The 15,336-nt window shown below is 42.3% G+C and overlaps 1 protein-coding gene across 3 annotated transcripts in view; it reads left to right on the plus strand.

Moving 5' to 3' along the window:
• ptpn11b (protein tyrosine phosphatase non-receptor type 11b) overlaps positions 1-13,763 on the plus strand; it is a 30,789-nt gene extending 17,026 nt beyond the window's left edge. For 2 of the 3 annotated variants that reach the window (XM_031868748.1, XM_031868746.1), the window contains 14 exons: positions 922-1,116; positions 4,488-4,680; positions 4,811-4,930; positions 5,080-5,193; positions 6,503-6,599; positions 6,824-6,903; positions 7,173-7,328; positions 7,897-8,028; positions 9,169-9,323; positions 10,808-10,875; positions 10,977-11,128; positions 11,275-11,375; positions 11,513-11,620; positions 13,614-13,763. In XM_031868748.1, coding sequence (XP_031724608.1) covers positions 922-1,116; positions 4,488-4,680; positions 4,811-4,930; positions 5,080-5,193; positions 6,503-6,599; positions 6,824-6,903; positions 7,173-7,328; positions 7,897-8,028; positions 9,169-9,323; positions 10,808-10,875; positions 10,977-11,128; positions 11,275-11,375; positions 11,513-11,600 — 1,651 coding nt within the window. In that variant the 3' untranslated portion in view covers positions 11,601-11,620; positions 13,614-13,763. The remainder of the gene's footprint in view (positions 1-921; positions 1,117-4,487; positions 4,681-4,810; positions 4,931-5,079; positions 5,194-6,502; positions 6,600-6,823; positions 6,904-7,172; positions 7,329-7,896; positions 8,029-9,168; positions 9,324-10,807; positions 10,876-10,976; positions 11,129-11,274; positions 11,376-11,512; positions 11,621-13,613) is intronic. The other variant, XM_031868747.1, reaches the window with a different exon arrangement.
• The last annotated feature ends 1,573 nt before the right edge of the window (positions 13,764-15,336 follow it).

Raw genomic sequence — 15,336 nt, forward strand, 5'->3', positions numbered from 1 at the left:
GTGTGTGTGTGTGTGTGTGTGTGTGTGTGTGTGTGTGTGTGTGTGTGCGCGCGTGCGTGCGTGCGTCTATTCAAACCAGTCAGAGGACTTTGAATATGCAAAGTAGAAGCCTACCAAATGTTTTGTGGCTTATCAGTCTTTGAGCTCGGCAGCTGCGTGCATCTCTGTTGCATTATTCTGCAATCACGATACAGCCTTCCTCCAAATACATTAGATATGAAAACGACAGAGTATTAACAAGAAGGGATGATCCCTTATGAGAAGATTTGTGTTGTTTATAGAAGTCAAAGGGAAAAATATTTGGTGGTAAAATGGATCAGTGTTTTTAAATCACTGCGGCTTCGACGCCTTGCATTTTCTCTCCTCTAGTAGCTTGTGGCTCATTTTATCATTCCAGTGTTGACACAGTTACTCTTTTATGTTTAACAGTTATATCCTTATTATAATTATTTATACTGTGTGTTCAGCTTTGCAAGAAGTGCTCCAGTATTGCAGAGAATTTAACGTGTCGCACACAGAATACGGTAGATTAGTGTAAGAATAGCGACCGATGGAATGATGTCGCCACATCTGCAGATTACTTAACGTGCTTTTAAGAAAATGAGGTCCAGAGTTCTAAAACGGGAGCAGATGGCTCGATAAGCTTGCCATGTTCTATTGTATATGAATTTATGCTCTGTGAGTATGTGTGGGCGACAAAGTGTGTACAGGACGGTCTTGATTTTGTTTGCGTGAGCATGAGAACATGTGTGTGGGTGGCTGTTTGTGTGTGTGTGTCACTGTTATCTGCAGGGTGCAAGTGAACAAGAGGAAAACACGAAGAGAAAAACTCTGAGTGCTCCTTCGGTGCGAGTCCACCTCTGTCTACACGCACGGTAACTAACTGAGCGATGAATTCCCGCTGCGCTTTCTCCCACGCAGGCGCAACGATGAGGTGACCCACATTAAGATCCAGAACTCGGGTGACTACTACGACCTGTACGGAGGCGAGAAGTTCGCCACGCTGGCCGAGCTGGTGCAGTATTACACCGAACAACAGGATCTCCTGCGTGAGAGGAACGGCCATGTCATCGAGCTCAAGTACCCACTAAACTGCAAGGACCCGACCTCTGAGAGGTGCCGACAAACACCAACACCTAGACGTGCTAATGAGTTCACATTTGTATACAGCTAAGCAGCGCTCTGTGGAGAAATGCATTCAGATAGACACAAACATCTGAGGTCAGCTCTATATCGAACCTCATTACAGCTGCATATAACTTTCTCCCTGACCAGATTGTGACAGCTTCAGTGTTGTCATGCTGTAAAATATATAACATCATCACTACAGGGCTGGTTGATATGGTTTAAATTAATATCACAATATTGATACAAATATTTTCCTCATCCATATCACTATATGGTAGATCACATATGAAATGATATGTATTGCAGTGAAATATCCACTGTTGGTACATTGAAGAAATGTGTAAAACTTGAAAAACAAATATCCTTTTAGCTCTGTTTTGGTCTCCACCAGCTCCAGAAAAGTATCCTGTTTGTTAGCTGTTACACTCCACTATGTTCACATGCTGGTTGCTTACTTTGTCTTCTGTTTAGGGATAAATATCTTATAGAGGAATTACAGGAGCTGAAAACAGCAGTCTGCCGGGGCAATGAAGTTGCGTGCCGGAAAACAATGGGCTGATATAGGCTCTCTGTTGGGCTGAGGAGAACTGCAGAGTTGGGCGAACATTTTGTGTGATTTTGTCATGATTGTAAAAACTAATCTAAAGTCAGCGATGCAGTATTTTCCTGCTATTTAAAGGGAAATTACTTCGTATATTAAGATTTTCCTTCATATGAGGGTTCACAACAAAATTTTAGCGTCAAACACCTAATTTCCTGCATTCTGGTGATTTTTTTTTTTTAAATTAATTTTATGCACATATTTGTGGTGGAAATGTTTCTATTCAAGACAAACACAGAATCCTCTGTCACACACTAGGAGACTTACCCCACACAGTTTCTTCTAACAAAATGTGTCATTGATGAGTCAAGGAGTGCTGCTTTCATGCCTTGTGTGGACGGTGCACACACGCCTCTGTCCGATCTCAGCATCTCCTTGTGTGTGTGTGTGTGTGTGTGTGTGTGTGTGAGTGTGAGTGTGGTAGTGGGCTACTTCAAAGTTCGCGGGCCCGCTCCCCCGGTGGCGTTTTAAAGCTGATGTCTTCGTGCATTACTCATCTCCTCTCCGGCAGCGCCAGGCCGCAGATTCATCAACCCCCGTCAGTAGACAGTGAAACTGAGTAAACGGACTGCCTTCCTCATAAACTCATAATTATTCTAAGGCTGTACCGAATAGTTCGAAGCTTTGACGCTTCATTCATAACGTTGAGATTCAAATTCTAGTCAAAAGAAAAATAAAAGATGGATGTAATCATTTCCAAATTCCACAACATATTTTTATCAAACAATAACAATAATTTCACAGCAGAAAACGGCTCACTTCTCCAATTTGTGGATTCCGCCATTTAAATAGCAATGTGCCAGTTGCAGACACACCTGGCTTTGCAATGGGAGATGACACTGGTTTAATTCATATTATGCCCAAAACACACCTATGATTAATTAAGAGACTAAATACAACCCCATTGTGTGGTTATGCACGGTTTACTAACAAATTGCATAGGACAATCCCTAAATACACTTGTGCCACTAAAGATCCTTCAAATAGGGCCCATGATCACTTGATCCATTGTAACTGTAAAAATATGAGATAGTGCAGCTTTAAACAAATTATTGAATTATTTTATACATACTGTTTCATCAACAATTTTAGAAACAGAATTTGTAAATGTTAGTGCAACATGATCATTACAATGCAATTCAGTTGAGCGCTAGAGTATAATATTGGCATACATACAGGCATACATCACCAGTTAACTGTTTCAGAGAAGGGGAATAGGAAAGAATCAGCCATTACATTATCTATGTACCGATACATACATGTGTTCACACGCGCTGTTTGTAGGGATGATGCATTATTCTGTACACATGCACTCCCACACGTAAAACTCACATGCACTTCTGTCCACATGCATAAATAGTGGCAAATACCCGAATGCATCTTCAAACAAACTAAGCGGATTGCACTGCTGTTTTTGTTTTTGCTCACAAAGTATCCACACGCTATCGTCCTTCCAGAGACTCTACAAATGTTGGACGCAGCTCTACACTTCATCACACGCTCCTTCAGAGGGAGTCGAAGGCAGCTGCTGTCTTAATGCCAGGAATCCATGCATACAGGAGGACATGATCATATTATCATTAGCAAATCATCACTTTTCAACTGTGTTTGGTATCATCTCATACTGAGCAGGTTATGTACACCTTCTACACATCTGCACATTGCAATGTGTATAATCTATGTTTCCATGTAGGTCTAAGAACAACTTGTGATCTACGGTTTGTGTGGTTTCTACATACGTCTCTTGTCAGAGCCTCCTACACATCATTGCTCACCACACAGGAAAAAAAAAAAAAGATCCGAATATGCTCACATGCAGGTTGTTCATCTTACTGTAACATCAGCAGCTGACTGAGGCTGCAGCAATTCAAGAGACACTTTCATTCTCGAGTAGGAGTCTACGCTCACAATGCACTTGTAGATAGACATTATCTTAAACCCCAACGCAACAATATGGGACCTTTTCCCCCTAAGGCAGGAAGTAGATTGCTAATCCTCCCCCTCAGTTGGTCAAGTTTCCTTCTCAACTCTTGTTCCTTGTCTCAACAATTTGTCTGCTTTGCAACAGCATCTAGCTTTAGGCTGAGCTGCTCGATCTCCACAGAAGGTGAAAAACGGAGACGGTGAAAGCAGCCAGTCTGAAATAATCAACACTGATGCTCAGTGTCTTTGAAATGGTTGAAGATATTTTCTTTTTTTTTGAGGGTTTTGATCCTGAATGTCCTCGGCATCACTTTAAGTGGCTGTAATTCATATTTTTACAATAATAATATTATCAAAGGACAGTGTTAAAGTAACGTGACAGAGAATTATCACCTGAATCTGCAGCTCCCCTCGGCTCTACGGAGCTTTGCGGTGAGCTTCAACTCATTGCTTCGCTGTCCTACCCGCAACTTTGTGTTTTTTCGGCCGCACAGGCAGATGTTTACAGCTAAAAAGCTTTTAAAACCCAATGTACACTACCTGCTCAGCACCAATCATCAGACAAACGCAGTGAGAGGCCAGCTGGTAAACTTAGTGAAGCATTGAGCAGCTAAAGGGGACAGATGTTTCCCTCAGGAGTCAAAAACAGACCTAGAATGAGAATGAATTGTGGACTGTTGGCCAGAAACATGACTCCAACTGATTCAGTAACTTCTGGATGTGTAAATAAGCAATTTATCCTTCAAGTTGTTGGTTTGCATGTTCAGGAATTTAAGCTGTCAGATTGTCATTGAATATTGTTTCAGGGTTCATGTGTTCTCTCCCTCCTGGCCAGGTGGTACCATGGGCACCTGTCTGGACGAGATGCAGAGAAGCTGCTCACAGACAAAGGCAAAGCCGGTAGCTTCCTGGTGCGGGAGAGCCAGAGTAAACCGGGCGACTTTGTTCTCTCAGTTCTCACCAATGAGGAGAAACACGAGAACGTGGACCGCAAGACCAAGGTCACCCACGTTATGATCCGCTTCCAGGTGAGATAACTCTCCCTCACCTCTCAGACTAACTCCGCAAACTTGAAGCAGGTCCTGATTTATTTATGCGCTCTAGGAACTCCTCAGGCCAGCTGTTACTGTAGTTAGAACTGTTGATGTTTCCCTCCAGCAGGACGGTAAATACGACGTGGGCGGCGGTGAGAGGTTCGACACTCTGGCTGACCTGGTGGATCACTACAAGAAGAACCCCATGGTGGAGAAAAGCGGCATCGTAGTGCACCTCAAACAGGTATGGAAGAGGTGCAAAAGCATTGAGTCTGGGCAATCTCCTGCATACTGTATCATGTCGGCGGTAGTTAATTCAAACCACATGAAAATGGTATTTTCTTGTTTTGCTCTGTTGACTTATTTAATTTCCGTGTCCCAATGTGACGACAGCCCTTTAACGCCACGAGGATAAATGCAGCAAACATTGAGAACCGGGTACGAGAGCTCAACAAAGTAGCAGACAACTCTGAAAAACCCAAACAAGGATTCTGGGAAGAATTTGAGGTATGTAGCCTCAAACGTACCAGCAGCAGAATCACTTCTTTCAATCGTGATTTTTCTTTTTTAAATATCTGAAGGTCAGCTTTAGATGCTCTGCGTTCAACAGCTTTATTAAATGAAGTTAAGTGCCGGATGACATGAGTCAGTCATAACTGAGGCACATGAGTAAATTACTCTCTTGAGTGCCGTCTGCCCTGGGATGTTTTAATTCCAACTTTGACGGCATCGTAAACGGTATTTCCATAGCAGTCTTGTCATATAAATGTCATATTATACTGTAGGCCACTGCTCAGCTATTTGTGTAGGTTTACGTCGCTGTGAGTTGTTTGTTTACTTGTCTATCAAGGGAAATTCAAATGTATTTATGCGGTCTTGACCTTTTGCGTAATGGTGTTGAAGCTTATCTTGTGGCATGCTCTTTCCATGCAACTGGCAGGTCATAGATGTGAATCACATATATTGTGTCGGTGCATAAGCCTGGCCCCATGCCTGGTTTTTACATTACGTGTCTGTCTACAACATCATAGTTACTGATCAGTGTCTGCTTGTTGGATTTCCTGCCCCTAGGTTACAAACTTTATTGAGTCAATTCCAATGAATTTAAATGACTTGCTGCATCCTCTGTGTCGAAGTGCATGTGTGGTGACACAATATACATGACGTACACAATATTATGCTAGATAGATGAGCTATTAACTGGTCTATCTGGCTTTGTATTGAGGGCAAATAACTGTTCATGTTATGACAGCTAAACAACTGTAGATAAATGCACAAATGCATCCAAAATGAATGAATGCAGAAGGTATGAAAGAAGAGCTTTTTAGACTCTATGCTGAAACACTTCCCCTTAAGTCTGCAACCTGAAAACTAATGCATGCAGTGTTTCTGCTCTTACACTCCAGGGTGACCCCTACTGCATTAAATGCCCATTACACTTTTCAAACGCAGCATTAAATGTGCCCTGTGCACCTCAAGCTACATGATGTTACGTTATGTAATTATGTTTCTCCAAACCGAAGCGCAATTGTGCGTTTCGTGTTCTTCTCAGTCGTTGTTGGTGCGTTGCTGTAGATCCTGCTGAATTGCAGCCACCTGTTGTTGATCAGGGGAATTGTGTGAAACCATTGGCAGGAATGTCTACTCCATAGAGCTACTAGAGGTCTAAAACGTCATGTTTCAGCCTGGATATGGCTAATATGAATGAGTGACCTCAGAATCAATAGTTTATAGGCACATATTTTTTCTTTTAAACTCTGTCTTATTAAAAACGTCTAACTTTCTAATTTTTCCTTCACCTACCTTCAACTACCAGGTACTTCAGCAGCAGGAGTGCAAGCTGCTGTATCCCCGGAAAGAAGGCCAGAAGGCAGAAAACAAGAGTAAAAACAGATACAAGAATATCCTCCCCTGTGAGTCACGCAGCAACCTGCCATTTCCTGTCTCTCCAACTTCCTGTGGAAAGAACGACACAAATATACATCAGACAACGTAGAGGCCTCAGCAGAGTGTGGAGATGTTGCTTTGGTAGCTCACATTGACATTAGTTTGGAAAACAAAAAACCACCAAGTGTGATCTCAGGAAACGGTGGACATTTTGTTGTGCGTTATTGACGGTTTGACTTTGTGTTTTCAGTCGACACAACTCGGGTTGAACTCAGGGAGGCAGATCCAGATGTTCCTGGTTCAGACTACATCAATGCCAACTACATCAGAGTGAGTCTTCTCTTAGCAGTGGATGGGGTCATTTATCAACAGCTGCAGATTACCAAAAGATGGCAGCAATACACAATGTTCAGTAAACAGGCAAGATAGTTCGCCTTCACGTAAAAAAGAATTGTCAATAGTACCAGAGATACACATATATCATACAGTAAAATAAACTACCTATTTTAAAAGTAACAATTTAACCAATTATATTTTCTGTGAATGTGACTCAGTTGTCTCGGTGTCGGGGCTTAATTCAATGTATCATTGCTGTACAGACTATGCATGAAGAGGGGCGCCATGTGGATGAGGGCAAAGTCTTCATCGCCACCCAAGGGTGCCTACAGAACACGGTCGTTGACTTCTGGAAGATGGTGTATCAGGAGAACACACACGTCATCGTCATGACCACAAAAGAGAGAGAGCGAGATCGGGTGAGCAACTGGCACTAAACTTCTGCTAACGTACGTTATTATAGTTCAGCTGAGGGCCTGTAAAATATAATGATCTGTATACATTATGTTGTACTAGAAAGGTAAATTAAGGAAGTAGAAATGTTTCTATGCATTATATTTCCTAGCAAGGAGCTTCTTCTTCTCTCCCTAACTCTTTCATGTTTGCTTTCTCAAGCATTTAATCCTAAATGGTCTCTCTGTTGCACTCCTTACTCCATTGCTGTTGGTTGCTTGTAATGATGGAAATCAAGGAACTCAAGGAACTCAAGGGAACACCCCACTTCTATGACATGAAATCCATTTCACTAGTCAAGTGTAGTTAATCTAGAAGGTGCCTTAACAACCAGATTGTTGAGGCACAAAGTGCAGAGCAGCAGCAGTGCGTGCATGCACATGTCCATGTGTCAGACAAGGATAGTATGACAGTTAAGCTGATTGGAAAGCTGCTTGAGCTGCTTCTTCTTCTTTTTTTTCTGATTGTCTAATACCCACCGACCTCTCTCTGCCCTCTCCATCTTCCTCTCTCTCTGTTTTTCCTCCGATTTAGAACAAATGTGTCCGTTACTGGCCCGACCTCCACGGCACTAAGGAGTTTGGGAAGGTGCTGGTGAGGAACGTGGACGAGCAGCAGGCACAAGACTACGTCCTGAGGAAGCTGGAGGTGACCCGTCTGGACCGGGTAGGGAAAGCTGTGTACTCAGAGTTGACCCACTGACCTGCGGTCAGATTATCCAACCCATCACACGCACAATCCTACAGCACGTGCTTGTGTTTACTAGAGGATCGACTGCACGCATCTCATGACAAGCAAATAGAGCAAATGGTAGATAGCAGAAGACAACGTAGCCGAGATTATCTTGCACTCTAGTGAATAAAATCTAAATACATTTGACTTTAGAGTTATTATTTTATACATGAATACAATAAGGAGCAAACTAAGGGCTGTTGTGTGCACAGTGTCTATCCAATCCATTCTGTATAGAAGCTGTTGCTTTGATCACAGCAGTTAATCTGTTTGAACTGATATTGATGTGTAATGTCTGCCAAGCCTGTCTAAGATTAACCCAGCAGGCTGCAAAGAGTTCCCCCAAGTGATGCTTCTATCCAACCTTAATGTTTGTGTTTAGGTGAACGACAGCTACCATCACCAGTTTGTTGACGTATCACATGTCGATCTCCTGTAAAAGCAGAAGACTCGAGTGGACAGTGTCGTCCTTTCATGTTTCTGCATGTTCAGGTCCACACAGTGTAGAGATTTAGTTTCACTGAGATGAGGCGTGTTTTATACTGTTGTAATCCTTTACTTTATACTGGTCGGATGTATTGGTCCTTCAGCATGAGACCACTGTAAGAAATTGGGGACAGAAACTACAATTCTCATTTTGCTCAAAAACATATTCCAGCATTCAGGGCTACTCATTATCACTGGCGTAATTGCAATGCTACGACAATAACAGTTACAGCAACAAAGCCTGCATGTGGCCACCAGAGAGTGTCCCTCCATTACAGTACAGCCAGTCCAAGCCAACACAAAGATGGACATTAATAGTGACTCTGATTTGGGGGGGAAAAACACTTGAATAGGCTAAACCGAACTACTGAAGCATCGTATTAGCTTTGGCTAAACTTAGGAAACCATGCTTGGAATTGTGGATTTAGACCGGTATTCCTTTCAGTAAGCCTTTTAATGAGCACTGCAGATCCATTATGGAGAGGAAGCAGGAGGAAGTCATGTCAGAATACATGGTACATACCCAAAGTCAATATAATTACAACAGCTTCAGCTCATCATCTTTACTTTGCTGTGATTTTCTTGCAGAGTGAGCCTCTGAGGTACATCTGGCACTACCAGTACCTGAGTTGGCCGGACCACGGGGTCCCCAATGAGCCCGGCGGCGTCCTCTGGTTCTTAGAGGAGGTCAACCGCACCCAGAGTACCATTCCAGACACTGGACCCATCGTCGTCCACTGCAGGTACAACCAGTTGGGAATAAAGAAACTGGTCATAAGTTAATTATTGCTGGGTCAGGTAGAAGTAGAGGTGATCTGCCAACACGACTCTTCAGCAGATGTAAAGAGATACGTGGCTCTGTGGCACATCTAGTTAAAAACAGGAGAAGTGATTCAAAAGTTGTGTGTTTGAGACCCAGACCAGAGTCTACCTTTCATTAAAGTTGAATCTAATCTAAAAGGCAATGAGTTAAATCCCATCTTGTGTGCAACCATCTGTGTACACACACATGCACACGTGTGCACGCCGGGCAGGAATTTCCCATTTGGGTAAACCCCTCTGTGGGTCACTGTTTGCTCTTCTTCCCTGTGTTGACTCAACTTTCCATGAGATGGCAAAATGATTGTGGACTCTGGAAACTTGCCTCGCTACATGAATGTATGAAATTAGGATTTCATGAAATATGGTTTCATGAAATATGGTTTCATTTGGCCACTTGGGTGTGCTATAATTACACTTTGTCCTACTTATTGGCAATACGTCTCCACCAAACTAGCACCATCAAAACTAATTATGAAGACATGGTTATCAGTAAAGTAGTACAAACACATTCTTTATTAGCTTTATTTAACCTTTAACCTCCTGCCACCTGCAGCTGTATGTTACTTCAAGTAACAGTCAGAGAAAGCTCTGCTTTTCCCAGTTTACTATTGCTCCATGTAGATGTCAGCATGACCGCTCACTAATCCACAGGAACTATTTGAAATAGCACGATCTGGTTTAGTTGTGCTGGAGTCAGAATTTTTGTATTTGTATTGATATTTATTTCACAGGTGACTGATGATGACAATAATACTTTATTTGAATAGCACCTTTCATACAATAAATGCAGCACAAGTGCTTTACAATAAAGGAGAATAATACATTTTAAATGAGATGGAAAATAACACACACTTGATTAAATATAAATAAGATCAAATGGAACACATGGAATGCTCAACACAAGATATGAATATTGATAATAATATCAATGCATTCACATACATCAACAAACACTGCAGCAGCATCAAAGCCTCTTCATTCTCTTTTTCCTTGTTAATGTTGCAATAGATGTTTCCATTTGGTGTGCTTTCGTGTATTTCACCCCGCCCCCATGACGACAGACTGACAGAACACATTGGAGTCATGACCTTCACTGATCCGTCAGCTGCTGATAGATTAATGTTATTGTGGGGAAAACAACACTGAGTTCTCGAGGGGCTCTGACAGCATTTCATATGTGACACAACAACAAATTCAAGTTTATTGCTGTTAGCAAGTGAAAACATATATTTCATAACCTCAGACTTTCATGTGTCACTTCCATGGGTTGGGAAAGGTCTTGACGCTTATGTGACACTCTTTATAACTATTTGGATCAAATCAAATATGCAGTTTGATTTTTCTCTTATTTCCTGAAAGTGTTTGACTCGACTCGGCTCCGCTCTTTATTCTGTTGTCCCCGCAGTGCAGGCATCGGCAGGACAGGCACCATTATCGTCATTGACATCCTAATTGACGTTATTAACCGCCAAGGTGGGAGACTGCAATATGAAACTTACACACTTTTTATTTTTAAATCTTTGTACTGCATCTCTGCTCATTTTCTGAACTTGTGTGCGTATGTACGTGTGCAGGTCTAAATTGTGACATCGACGTCCCGAAGACCATCCAGAGGGTCAGGCAGCAGAGGTCCGGCATGGTGCAGACAGAGGCCCAGTATAAGTTCATCTACATGGCTGTGCAGCAGCACATAGACACGGCTCAGAAGAGACTGGAGGAGGAGCAGGTACTGTACTACAGTGGCGTCTCCAAAGACATTGAAATACACAGTAATGGGACTATTTAAAGATAAATCCAGGTCTTCTAGATAAAAGACAGTTAGTGAGAGCTTTCTAGTCTGAACTGAGTCTGAGTCATGTTGTCACTTTGCAGAGGAGTAAGTTGAAGGAGGGGGAATATTCCAATATCAAATACCCCCAGATGACCAACTCGAGGCCCAAGCCCAACATGACATCATCGCGCTCTTCTTCTGTGTAAGTATGATGCACACCATGATAAAGTGGCAGCTGACATGATGACTGAACTTTTGATCGCAGAACGTTAAGCAGAAAATGGGTTGGAGTCGTTGAATTGTTTTGTCAGCGAATCTTTTTGCTGTGTGCTGTTGTAGGATGACAAATGATGATTTGTCCAGTGTGTACGAGAACATTAACTACAAAAGCCCTCAGACGTCTTTTAGCAGCAACACCAGGAGATAAAACGCTGTCCACATCTCTCTGTAAGTACCTTGTGAATTTCATTCCAAATAGTTTGCTTCTCACTGTGTGCGGTGGCAAAATACGTTCAGAACCTTTTGTCTAGAAGCTGGCACTGGGGATTTTCCTTCTGCAAAAATAAATATCTGTACACATGGGATAATGCTGGATCCTTTTTATTTTTTGAATGGTATTGTAAACGTTTTATGTGGAAGAGAAAGTGCTTAACGCTTCTACAATCAGAAAAACGGAGAGTTCAGTGTCTTCCAGTGAGTCAAATTCATTTTATAAGGGTTCAAATTATAGAGTGGCTGAGCTCCTCTAAAAGACAACATGAGCTCCCCTTAAAGCAACAAAAGATGAAATTATAATCAGCCTTGATTCTCACAAACCCCTTCTTGTCTCTCTCATAGTGATTAATAAAGCAGACAGTGTTTACGCGAGTGAGTCGTGGCTTAGGTTTAGGGTCATCTGCAGAAAACATATACTGACATGGTTTCAATTACCAGTGAATATAAAATGCACATGACATGAATTTAGCTCATTTTGTTTCGCACATTTTGAATAGTTGTTTGTGTGTTGAAACCCTCAGATTATAGCACTGGTATTGGTTTATAGATCTCTGTTCTCGGGCATCCTGGTTCCTTCAGTCTCCAGCACTTTGAATCCTCTCCTGTAAAGTGTGCTTTCTGCTTTGGGCTAATAAAAAAAATCCAATTAGGCACTTCCATCAAAATCCTCTACATGTATGAGAGTTGGTGCACTTACATTGAAAGTCACAATAGTCGTACCATTTCTCGTTTGAAATCTCAAAGTTTCGTTTTCCCATTTTATTTTTCCCATATTCTGTGGAGTGAGTTTTCTTTGTCATGAAGCGTGTATACTGTCTGGATATAATGAAGCTAACTAACAGACTCCTACAACACTTTTCAGAACTGGGTCATCCATATCTGGTGGGTCATTTCTTAACAACTTGGTCAAAATAATGACGTAATTAAAGACATCTATAAAAGCATATTTTCTTTTCAGAGTTTGTAAGTCTTTTTATCGTTTCTTATATGTTATTGAGTTAAATGTTGTTGTTCTTTTGGCTATCTAGTTTTTAAATCTAGGATCAAATTGATTAGGCTTGAAATCCGGGTCAGAGGCACATCATCTAGTTATTCCTGGTTTCTCATACTTTATATTCCTCCCTAAAAGCATTCCAGACTTCAAGTTGTAATTTTATTTTGCTTGCCTTATGGCATAGGAATAGGAGGGTCCTGTATTAGTGAGAACTCATTGTGTTTACACCTGGCACATTAGTCTCGGTTGCACAGATTCATCAACGGCCTAATTTGATCTGAGGAGAAGTAATCATGTGGTGCAGCTATACCTTCTCTCTGCTTTGGGAGTTGTACAGTTTTAAACCTAAATCTGTTTTCTTCCCTTGTTACATGAACCTGGAAATCATTTTATGTACAGGGAGAGCTTGAAATTTAGAGTTCATGACCGGGTTGAACTTCAGATGTTGCTCCCCTTCCTATATGTCACATGCAGGCAGGCTCCTTAGAATATCCCGGCCTCCACCCAGAGCTTGAGATTTAACTTTGCAAAGGTGCTCCATATTTTTCTCGCAGGCCAATCGGAGCACACTGTCTTTTTGGGGGGAGGTTACTACAATAGAGCGTTTTCAGACAAGAGGATGAATACAGGAAAATTCAGAAAGACCGTTTCTTGTAGAAACCCAAGTATGAACTTACAAATGAGCATGAAATGTCCCCTTTAAACCTCACATGTAAAGGCGTTATAAAGGCATTAAAGGTTGACGAGTGTCTGACTGGTTGAAAGCACTGCAACCATAAACTAGAATCATTTAATATCCAAACACGCATGGTCTCTAGATAACCTGGCAAGTGCAGTAAAGGCTGCCTTTAGCTCCGTATCATGAATTACATCAGCTCCTCGTGTCCATGATTCAAAGTGACACCAGCCGTTAACTCCACTTGTCAGCCCGTCTGTTTGTGTTTGCTTCAGTTCCAGCGGAGATGTCGCTTCATCAGCGCCTGACAATCCCACGAGGGAGTGTGTCACTCTGACTGCACCCCACATCAGTGGACCCTGCCTGGGCTGAAGGTGGTGAGCTGACCCCTCCCTCCGGCTGCCGTCCTGCTGGACCTCTCTGTCTGGAGTCAAACCTTACCCTCCATAGAGAGGATGACTCTACAGCATAGTGCTCTCGCTCAGGGCCCTTGTCCCTCCTCCCCCTTACTCCCCCTATACCTCTCCAGCCTCTCCCTCTCTTAACCAGCGCAAGTGCCTTGTCACAAGATGTCTGTAATCTCGCCTCCCCTAACATGCTGTTACATCTCTACTCTTACTACTTTCCAAATCCTGGGAATCCAATTTAACGGGAGAAAGGAACAGTTTTTGCATGAGGGATATGAAACGTGGAGTCTGTCCCAGCCTGGACCGAACAGAACTGTACGGGACCCAAGAAGAGGTCGAAGCCAAGCTTTTTGCCTGCTTGTTGCCAGATGTCACTCTGTTTGCTTTCCCGCTTTCTCTGTCTTTCATTTGAACCCTAAGACTGTTTTTGCGGCATTCTAGCTCTCCTCCAGCTGTGGTGGTTATTAATGTGGCTGCTGAGTGATGGCAGGGGCAGTTATGTAACCTGCTACAGGGCACTGAGGCACAGGGAAGGCAAACAAGCCCTCTTCTTCAAAACAAATTTGGCATAATAATTTCAGGTGAACGAGTGGTCTCTTATATATTTTTTTTTATATATATATATATATATATATATATATATATATATATATATATATATATACACACACACACTAAATTGGAAACGATCCTGTTGAAGCACAGTTGTAGTTTGATCCACTGATGGATTGTAGACGTAGTTTGAAGTTGACATTTGACAGGGAGCAGGTGGAGAGGATTCCTGAATGGACGTGTGGAGTTTAGCACGGCTTACCGCCGTCTCTCAGCCTCGTTGGACTGGCTGTCCTCGTTAATCAGCAGGTCTGATGCAGTTCAACATCTGTCGGAGGAGATCGTCGCAAGGAGACGAGGGAAAGGGGGCGATTACAGTGGGCCAGATGGCCATCTGCCTGAGATTGAAGAATAGATTCGACTCCAAAAAAGTAATTTAGAAGATGGCCGTAATCCAGGCTTGATGATAGCGGGGCGAGTAAGCCGACGTCATTGATGCGATAACGAAGACGGCGGGTGCCGCGGACCACTGAGCCCTTTGCACTGTCTGGCAGATTGTTTGCTATTTTTAGCCTCCAGGATCAGCACCAAAATATCTTACTCAAATACAATCGCACGTGTCGGTGAAATCTGACCTAGCTCTTTTAAAAAAAACAACGTAATGACGTAATATCCCGAAGTCCTTCAAATGTACAATGTCTCTCACAATAGGAAGATGTCGTTTCTTCTTTAAAACATCAACATAAACCATGAATGAGCACCTGTTAGTGGTTGTTGTGCTCAGACCATTCCTCTCTCTCCACTAACAGACATGTTTGACTAACTAGGTCAAGGACAAGCACACAGTGGACTGGCCTTGTTTTCTAGGCTTCTGCTGCTGCTGCAGCTCGTGATTCTTAAAGATAAGAGATTTGAAATACCGATAAGTATAATCTAAGCTGTGATGAAATAATAGTCCTCAGTCATTGCACTCTAATAAACCATAATTTGACCTTGTGGGGATATTAATATAAAGCAATAGTATAACCTGCAGCAGCCA

Source organism: Anarrhichthys ocellatus, unplaced genomic scaffold, assembly GCF_004355925.1.
Source record: "Anarrhichthys ocellatus isolate YVR2014 unplaced genomic scaffold, GSC_Weel_1.0 scaffold44, whole genome shotgun sequence".
NCBI classification, from domain to species: Eukaryota; Metazoa; Chordata; class Actinopteri; order Perciformes; family Anarhichadidae; genus Anarrhichthys; species Anarrhichthys ocellatus.